The 10,462-nt window shown below is 40.9% G+C and overlaps 1 protein-coding gene across 1 annotated transcript in view; it reads right to left on the bottom strand.

Annotated features, from left to right (window-relative positions):
- CA5A (carbonic anhydrase 5A) overlaps positions 1–9,421 on the bottom strand; it is a 28,427-nt gene extending 19,006 nt beyond the window's left edge. The window contains exon 1 of the mRNA XM_014519517.2: positions 9,283–9,421. Coding sequence (XP_014375003.2) covers positions 9,283–9,421 — 139 coding nt within the window. The remainder of the gene's footprint in view (positions 1–9,282) is intronic.
- Positions 9,422–10,462: the final 1,041 nt, after the last annotated feature.

A 10,462-nucleotide genomic window follows, 5' to 3' on the forward strand; every position in this document is an offset into this window, starting at 1 on the left:
TTTTTTCCAGGGAATGGTTGGTGTCGATGGAAGCAAGGTAGATTTGCACCTTCCCGACTAACCGAATAAGAGGTGCATCTCTGGTTGAATTTGTAAGGTCTAAATCTACCCTGACTTCAGACTAACGTGGCTGACCGCTTTTCTCTGCTCACGGTATAGACACAGCCAGAAAGATGATGGGACTAGCCTAAATCCTACAGAACAAGTGTGGAAAACCCAGACCCCCCGGCGCCAATCCCCTACCCGCTCCACTGGCTTTTAAACCACGTTTTCTAAAAAAAAAATTAAAAATTCTTTAACATGCTTCTTTTGAGATTCTGGGATCATCATTATTTCCACGAAAAACTGGGCCTTGCACTGAGAACATACAGTTGTCAGAGAGAAAAAAAAGGTTAAGTTTCCCAGGGCAAATTAACAAGCTGCACACTCAGCTTCAATCAACTGTAAAGTTAAATCGCAACTGTTCTAGTTGAAGGGATTTGCTTCAAAAGGCGCCACTGTATGCACGCAAGACTGTTTATGAAGTGGACTGAATTGGGGAGAGGAGCGTGGAAAGCTAACTAATGAGTTGCCTCCAGTGGTTACACAGCTGGAAGGCCAGCAGTGGGACAGGATTAAGGGACACACAGCACGCCACCTTACATTAATTATAGGATTTAAGCCTGGTTAAGCATCGTTTAGTTTATTCTTCAAGATATGGCGTCTTACTTTTTAAGTTGAGGATTTTTAATGCACAGATTGGGTTGTTAAATGTTGATTTTTTTTTTTTTGTCCCTGGATAAAGGGAGCCCTAGTCGTTTCTTTTTTTGCTTTGCATTTTTCTCTAATTTAGAAGATGCATAACTGAAGAATGAGGGGAAGATTATGATTATTTTTTTTAATTCAGACCAGCTGCTGCTTTCAAAGACCCTGATCTAAGCAGGTTGAATCAACATTTCAGATGCAGCATTGAACACAGTTTGTCCTTGGCTACCCTTGAAGCTCAACTGTAGTCAGCACTGGGCAGATGCCGCTCTCCCTGATGTCAACAGTAGTGAGGACAAACTTATATGAGCTTTGATCCTTCGCTATGTCAGGGGGACTCTATGCTCACAGCTGTTTACATGATCGGACAGCATCATGAAGACTTTGCCTCTGATCTGTTCTTATCTGTTAATGCTGCAAGAGTTTCCTTTCCCCTACTTTTCCCTCTTATTAGCAGACAAGGGTCTCTGGGTAACAACCAACACCCCCGATACATGGACGATATTGAATTTTGACGTGATCGTTATGATGCAGTCTCCTTCCCTTGCCTTCCTCCGCTCTTTCAGAAGCTGACAACTGAGCAACTCATGAATTCAGGCTTCCCACGTTATTATTGTGATATGTCCAGTCTTCAAATTGTGGAAGACGATGCTTATTGCTGTGGTTCCCCGGGGAAGCGTTAGCTGGATTGTACACCCATTTCAAACTTCACCTAAAAGCCCGTCTACAATCACAGAAAGGTAAGGCTGGAAATGATTTCTGGAGATCAACTAGCCAGTTCCCCTGAAGGAGGGGACAGGTTGTCCCCCGCAGATGTTTACCTAACCTGTTCGTAACCATTTCCATTGCAGGAGATTTCACAATGTTCCTTGGTAGCTGGTTTCAGGCCTTTACCAGCAAGGAAGTTTTTATGCATTTCCTAATCTAAATTTTGGTTGCAAATTAAGCTTATTTTTTCTTGGATCTAGAAATGGGCTATGGAGCCACCTGTGGACTCGCTATTACGATCCTTGGAAGACTATCTTACTCGTTTCTGAGTTATCGCCCATCATCATCATCATTTTTTCTTGTTCTTCTCAAAGTGGCTATGGAGAGCAATTAATCGTTTCTCTCTTCAGGACAGTCTTTTATACTGGATGATTGTTTTCACGTCCCACCTCAGTGCTCTCTTTGCTGAGCCAAGGAAACCCTATTCCTTTAATGCTTCATCACAGGTCATGTTTTCTAAAATCTTGTTGTTCTCTGGATTCTCTCCAGTTTGAATCCATGTCCCCAGTTTGACATCTTTTCTAAAGTGTGATGCTTGAAATCGGACATACAATTCCAGCTGAGGCCTCGGCAGGGAGATAACGCACATGTTGGATGTTAAGCACATGCTTCAACACTTTGCTAAATCAGGATCCTTAGCATTTTGTGCGGTCCGGCTAGACCTTGGTGAGGTCTGTCTACTGCCAGACAGGTCTAGCCCAGGAACCAACTCCAAAGCAATCCCACTTCCCACTAATTAGACATTAGAGTATCTGATTTTAACCAAGGCTTTCAACTGCACTGGACAGCAGAGCTAGCTAGGATGTGGAGCAGAGCTCAGGTGTTACACACTCGCAACGCCCCACCTACCAACCCATCTGGAGGCACCTGGCAGCTTTCTCCACCAGCTTAAATAAATGATGAGTACATCTGTTTTGGGAAAGGTATTTGAAAACCTAAACTGATCAAGCAGCTACATGTTGTATTGCAATAAAAAACCCCTCCTAGGCTCTGGGGCATGAATGCTATTTACTGTATATGAGGGAAAGGTCCTCATCCTTATTGGGGTGGGCATTACTGTATTCGAAACATGTAACTATAATTAGAGCAGCCAGCCTTTATTAGCCATATCTTTGATATTTCATGTTACACACAAAAATGGAAACCTCTCTATACAGCTGAAAATATGGATGGACCTCCCCCCCAGACATCTATTAACCATATCTATTATGTCTAATACTGTTTTGTAGAAGGGACATCAGGTTGCCGCCAGCTAATTGCTTGTAACTCCATTTTCTTCAATAAGCCAATGCATTGCAAAGTCGGCCGGTGATGCATCATTTTAATTACTTGTGAATTGTTTTAAAAGCACATTTCAGTGTAAATAAAGGATACACTAAATAAAAGAGAGTGAGCCATCCTTTTGCACATCTGATACTAATAATATTGCCAAAGCAAGCTTCTTGAGATATCAGCCTTCAAAAAGGATGGGTTATTTCACTGAGAAGCTAAATGAAAAGCAGCAGCGTTTACCTACAGCACGATGCCAAATGGCCTGGGTTCAGCCACACACATTTCTCACTGAGCTTGTATATCACTTTTGCATTAGTTTCTGCAAAGCACAGGCTTTCTTCTTAGAAAAAGGTGACTGATTTTAAAGAAAACCTTCCAATACCTATTGGTCTTTTTTTTTTCAGTCTGCAGAACACCCAGGAAGAAAAATGGCTGCAGACAGATAGATTAAGGTCCAAATCCTAGCTTTAGCATAAAGCTAGAGCATCCAAAATCTTCCTTTCCCGGCTATGGTAGAAGCAGAATTGCTCCTTACCCTAACCCTATATGAAGAGAAGATAGCGGCCTTTGCAAGAGATACTACCACTCATACCTGGGCTGTTATCCTTGCCTTTCTGTCTGCATTGTACCAGTAATTAAATGTTTTCATATACCTGCAAACATTTAAACCACATCCCCTCCCGTTCCCAAATCTTATATGCACTTTGTGTTCTACTAGTGGGAAAGATAAATCTTCTGGCTATTGACCCAGTGGATGAACTGTCAAGGACTATGAGGAGGGAAGAGTCAATAGCAGGATGCCCCAACCCTCCTGGGAAATGGAGTTCTGCTGCAAGTAGAATAAATCTATGCAAGTTATACCCTCCTCATAGTGAAGTGATACTTCATTTTAATTCATGCAGGTTATATAGATTCATCTTGTGTTTGCCCTCTGGTGTCATTGTGCCCTAGATTATTTTTTCTTTTTTGGCTTTCTCTGGTTGAGGTTGATGAATTAAGACTCCCTGAATGACACCGTATGCCTTTACATTATTTTTGGTAATTAGTTCCAGCTGCAGATGTTTTACCAGATTAATTAAAAACACTATTGAAAAGTATTCATACCAAAAGCCTTAGGGGGAACCACTTACAGAAGTTGTTTAGTATCTGCAAAATTGATTAAAGAGGTAATTGCAGACTCTGTTATAGGTATAAGACCACACAGTTCAGACTGTAGGAAAGGGAATCAATCAGCAACACGATTGAATTGCATTTATGTTGACATCCTGAGAGCAGAAAAGTTGAACAAGGTTTCTTATTTATTTGTGATGAGGTTATTTATGACAAAGCTGTCCAGAGTCACGCTGCCTTCATAATTCATATGAGCCTCAAAGGAAAGCATGTGACGGATACATTCTTATCACAGGCATAGCTGTGTGAATCCAGAATAAATCCAATTAAATCAGTGGATTTACTGTAGTGATGAGAATTGGATACTACATCTTTCTGAGAATTTACCAAAACCTGTTTTTTTGGCAAAGGCAAAATTGCCTACAGTTATCTACATTTTCTTGAAAGACTCTGGGAATGAGACAATCAGATTTGGGGTATAAAATTAGAACAGCTAATATTAGAGAACATGTTTTAATGAATCCCTTTGTTTGCTCATAGAACAAGAAGAATAAAATACCCCCAATCCCATTGATTCTAAACTTTCTGGGTGGTCAGTGTTTCTCTCCTGCTAAAAAGAAAGGGGAAAAAACACTCCTTGAAACAGGGGTGTAGGTTGTAGCCGTGTTGGTCTAAGGAGAGAGGCAGACAAGGCTCTTTGGGTGAATCAGATATCTTTTATTAGACCAACTTAAATAGTTGGAAAAAAATGTTTAAGCATCACTCCTTGAAGCAGGCATTTTCATGTGTTTGCACAGGGAATCCTTTGAACCCACTCCACCCAATTCTGAAATAAAACAGTGTGGGCACAAATATAGGGAAGCCAAATACATTGAAAATCACACCCATTTAAAGGAAGTGGGTTGTTTTTTTTTGTCCTGTGCTGAGCCGGTGTACTTTCCATGGCAACATGTTCCTGTTGGGGGGGGGGGTGGATAAAAAAATTCATAACTAAGACAAACATTCAAGAAACATTTCAACCTGAAGAAAACGCAGCTCAGCTTCAACCCCGTGGATTGAGTGTTACCAAAGTAGTCCAGGATGGTTTGATTCCTTTATGGCTCATACAATAGATGTCTAGATTTGCAGCGTGATAGCATTGATGCCTTGGCTACATTCCTTCTTGACAAGGTGCTGAAAGTCCTGTTCAGTTGATGTCAGCTTTGGATTGCGTCGGAGGCTGGTTTATTGATATAAACAGTCTAATGCCTTCACTTTTATCAAATGGCTTGTGACTGACAGTGTTGTAAGCTTGACAGGAAAGCAACAGCAGATTGTGAAAGGCTGAGCTTTTCCTTGCTGCCAGAGTGTGTGGCTGAGATAGGAACCGGGATGAGAATGCACTGGCTGAGGCTCAGCCTAGATAAGGAGGTAATTCCAGTTGGCAAGGTGAAGCAAATACAGCCTTGGTGTTTGCTGTGTGTGCACTGTAACTGAAATTGTGCATGCAGGCATGGCTGCTCAGCATGGAAAATGGCTTAGTAGATGTCTGGTGCACAATTACCACCCCTGGTGCACAATTGCAGGTATAGATTTGATTATACCTTCCACATAGTAAAGTGACACTTCATTTTAATTCATGCAGGTTATATAGAGTCATGCAGGTTATACAGATGGAGGTTATATATTCATAGATGCAGGTAATATTCATGCAGGTTATATAGATCTAGACTGTGCAGGTGTGGTAGATACCCTTGCTCCAGGTCACTCGTGTGTGCCCATGTTTCTGCCTAGAAGCAGTGCTAAAAATCTGGCCCTAAAGGATTCGTTTTTCTTGTAATTGCTTTGTCTTTGGTAGAACCTGTCCACGCCTTACCAAGTAGGCCAACCATCCTAGTGTGGTTTGAGGCTTTTGACTAATAAAGTCCCTTCCAGCCCCTAGCATCCATGAGACTCAGAGTGGATTATTCAACAAATTCTATATGTGGAAAGGAAAGGAAGTTTCTTACTGATGTATTTTGATTGAGGATAAATAAAAAGCATCCATTCACAATGGGTGCCCTGCTTGTTATTTAAATTTGAATGACAAAAATCAAAGTATACAGCAGTCAGCTGAGTCTTGCTACTCCAACAGCACCTTTTCAACCACCGTTATCTCCCTTCTTTGGGCATTAGTTCAATTCGGCTGCATTTGTTCAAAGGCTGGGTGGAACAAAAGGGCATTCGGTGTTTTCTGAAACGGATGACTGTGAGCTAAGTTGAACTAGGAGCAAGAAGGCATTCCTGAACCCTGGATCCTGTATGGAGGATATATGATTAGCTAATCCACCTTTACTGTATCCACAAGGTTCTTGCATCCGCACTTGGACTGCTCCCAGCTAGTGGGAAAAGCTGTGGCTTTCACTTCTTCTTTCCATATGGTGAAGTGCAGAGATCATCTTTTCCCCAGCTTGCTTTCGTTGCTATACTGAGCTACTTTTGGGGATTCCTCCTTGTTTAACTTCTTTATTGCTACTGTCAGATTTTAACATTTAAAACCCAATACTTAAGTATTTTGGCGTTCTCCTATGTCTTTTGTCTTTCGTTTCTTGACGTGGTAGGTAGTAAAATGTCTCTGGTATAGCTGGTATATCGGCATTTCATTAATCATATACAATTATGATGTTGGTTGGTTTCACATATGCTATGGTTTGAAGAAGAACATTGATTCATTTTTTTGTGTGGATTCTAGAGTGGAAATCAATGGATTAATATGGAAACTCTGCTGTAACTTTAGTTGCCATCATACTATAATGATATATAGAATTATGGAGAAAAGAGTGGCAGGAGAACTAAGGTACAGCAGCCCCCCATCACAGCCACAATGCCTTTAGTCGCCATGGCTTCCCTTCTGAAGGTGCAATTCATATTCACATCTTGTGCCATTATTTCTCACATAGATTAAATGAAAAATCTGGGCCTTATTTAGTCTGTATGGATTCAACAAGGTTCAAGCCCATTATCTCCTGTTTTGTTCTCATTAAAGAGTTACATTAACACATGCCCATTTCATTCTGGAAAAATGAATTGTGTTATCTTAAAACAAGGATGTGGGTAGATGACCCAATCTCATGCTTCATGTCGCCAGATCATCTGCAGCGGGGAGGGAAGGCTTGCCTCGCCTACATGAAATGCATTGCCAAATGCCAAGCTGCTTGGATTTAGAAATGGGGGCAGAGGACATTCGCTCTTCAGCTACAGATCAACCACGGTGATCAGGCCGCACCTCTGGGCTCTGATTCACTCTCTGTGGGGTGCAGAAAATATGTGAGGGGTAACTGGGTGATTGGGAGACAGGTGGTCTCTTTTCTTTAAGTTCAATACTCTCATACTCTGAATTAGTGTCTAAATCGACCCCGCTTAACAGCAGAAAAATCCTGCATAAATCAGTGGATTGGCTTGGGTGCACTGGAAATAAGCTTATGCTTTGTTTTCTGATTACTGCAGAGAAACTAATTATGCAAGAATATATTCTCTCTCTTTCTCCCCCTCACATGTACTCACGCACACATCTGCATGTGCATAAAGACACATGCACATATACACTTCTGGACACGCAGCATGCACTAAATCAATTCCGTGCAAAATTCCAAAAATGAATGATTTTTAGGGTGTGATCATTCTGTTCTTAAGATATAATACTCCTCTTCAAATAGATGAATGAACAAGGCCTTGTTGGGTTGGTTTTTTTTTTAAAACAAACAATAATTTGAGCTTTCTGACTGTGTGTGCAATGGAAATAAAACTGATGGGGAAGGAAGTCAAAGTTTTAAGAGACTCTCAACAACTTCTATGAAAATATCTACAGGGTCAGAAAAGGGAAAAATTCTCTCATGGGTAAACATGTGACTCATTCAAACTGTGCACTAGGAATAAATTACTGGCTTTTTCTTATGGATTTGTTTCAACATTAACAAACGCTGGTGCTAATCTTGGTTCTGAGGAGAGATTATACATTTTTTCCAGATTATAAAGTATGTTTTTAAATATAGATGAAAGTCCGGAAGTTACAAGTTGTGCTACTTGATTGAGTGACTCATTCTGGCAATTTTAAAGGAATTCAGCCCAACTCCATTCGCTAAAGTTTGGTTTCCGAACACAACAATCAACCTTAGGTTTTCTGTTCTGAGAAGGACAAAACTCTCGTGTTTGGTAGGGTGGCCTTGCAAATGCTATTTGCATCTTTTTAGAAACAGGTATGAAGCATTACTGGCATGCCGCGTAACAAGAAACTTTGCATGCTTTGCTTTACATAAGCCTTCTGTGCTGTAGATTTATACAATAGCATACAACTGCACTTGGAGAGAGTAATCTCACATTACTGGTGTATTAAAATACCAAGCAATCAATGGCAGAAGATTTATTTTCTGGTGCCACCTTCTAAACTGCATCTATGAATGCAGAACTAGTAAACATCTGCATTCGGCTTTGTTTTCCACCACCCGCGCAGCACAGCAGTGTTTGCTCAGGACTAAAGCAGACATAAAGACTAGAGGACTGTTGGATTATTTCATTGAACAAGGCATCACATTTCTCTGCATTCAAACAGGGACATAATTGTCCTTTGAGAAAACTCAGCAAAACTAATACATTTACAGAAATAAAGAAAAATATATATCCTAGATGAAAGATTGTTCTAAATGTAGGCGCTTTCTTCTTATTGCCTGCTTTCTGGGAAGCCCTACCAGAAGCCATATATGTAGATATGTTCATATGAATATGCTAATAGTAAATAACTAAATCCTTTCCACCATCAAATAGTATTTTGCATTTCAGTGAGTGATTTCCAGTGGCTCTCCTATGTATCTTATTTTGGAGGTTCATTGTCTATATTTGTTTCAAACTCTCTTGGAATTTTTCTGTTGATTTTGGTGGGCTTGGGATATAGCCTTAAATGCACATTGTGCATTTACAGCTATGACTTTCATTAAGATCTGCCAAGATGCCAGGGTGGCAGAAATCCTTTTTCTTTTTTCTTTCTTTGTTGTATCCTAACTCGCTTCATCCTGGTCACAAAGTACAATCACATCCAGACCAATGGCACCAAATGGCACTGCAGAAATACTGAGGAATGATGTTTTTAATCCCCTACAGAAGGCACACTACAATTGAGGGGTGGGAAAAGGACACTAAATGGTCCAGATGACTTGATCAGGCTTTTCAATCTCTAGTTCCTCTCATTCTCTTATCTTTAGAGATTCTTTTCTTTTTCCCACTCTTTTTCAAGCAAATTCTCAAATTCCTGTGAGCAAGACAGCAAGAGTGAAGTTGCTCCTTCTCACTGACAGTGAATCTTTTGAATACCTCCCAATGCATCTGGTTTACACAGGTGTTCAGAGCACTGTTTCAATACAAGTGAAGTATACTCACGTGCATCATTCCTGTTTTTATGAATGCAGATGGCTAAGCTGCAGGGTCTTACTGGCACCAGTCGCTGACTCCAGATAGCGTTCAGCTGCCTGCAGAAATGTGCCAGACTAATTATCTTCCTCCTATTCATTACTACCATCTTGGCACTCAAAATCTTGTCAGACCTACAGCCAGAGGAGCTTTCAAGAGCCTGGCGACCGACCAACATAAAGTAGAGATAAAAAGCTATGAATGCACTGCCTTAAGATAACCAAGGGACCTCCAGTCCTTTTTATAAACCATGTTAAGTACACAGTACACACCTTCCAGTGGGGGAAAAAGGCTAAATGAACAGTTAATTTTCAACCCATCCCTGGTCTGGCTTCTTCACTGGCTGTGAGTTTTGTTGGGAGGCAGGGCTAGCTGGTGATTGCTCTACAGGTGCTTGCCATGCCTTTCTCATCTGGCTCTGCAAACAATGCAGACTCACTCCTGCCTGGAAAGAAAGGTCTCTTTCATCAGGGTTACAGTGGTTTCAAGCTGCCTTAACATTTTGTCCCATTTTTAGCATCCATGGGATCTTATTTTGGCCTTTGTAATAATCACAAAAGCAAGGAGGAATTTTAGGTGAACTTCAGTAACATACAGAAGGCAAGTGGAGATGGATAATGCCCACCCCAGGAGAAAGGCAGGGAGTCAAGTCTCCCAGAAAAGTATTTTGATATGAAATCTCTTGTGATTATATGGCAGAGACAAAGAATTTGATCTGCAGAAGTACCTGACATAAAATCTCTCAGAAGACGGTATTTTCATAATATCTAGTGACATGCATGTACTTTACTCAAATCAAGGAAACCTTTCCACCCCACTCTTGTATTTCAGCCCAGATACCGCACTGGGCAGGCAAAAGTGTTTCCATTTGGGTGCTGATTTAGGGTGAGGTTTGTCCAGAAATGAAAGCTTGAAAACACTCTTCCCCAAATGCTTTTCTTTCACATTTATTTCCACGAACTGTATTGCTTTATCTGAACTGATTGTATGTTCCCTTCCCTACATTTTCACCTTATGAGGCTTTATGTTAGTGCATTGCTCTTTGCTTCTGATATACCGTGGGTGTATTGGTACAAACTTGTAGCTTTGAAGCATGGCACAAAAACCAACTGCGTGTATGTTTGGAGCCGGGTCTTAGCTAGTGAAAATC

This window comes from Alligator sinensis, unplaced genomic scaffold (assembly GCF_000455745.1).
Source record: "Alligator sinensis unplaced genomic scaffold, ASM45574v1 scaffold228_1, whole genome shotgun sequence".
Lineage (NCBI taxonomy): Eukaryota > Metazoa > Chordata > Crocodylia > Alligatoridae > Alligator > Alligator sinensis.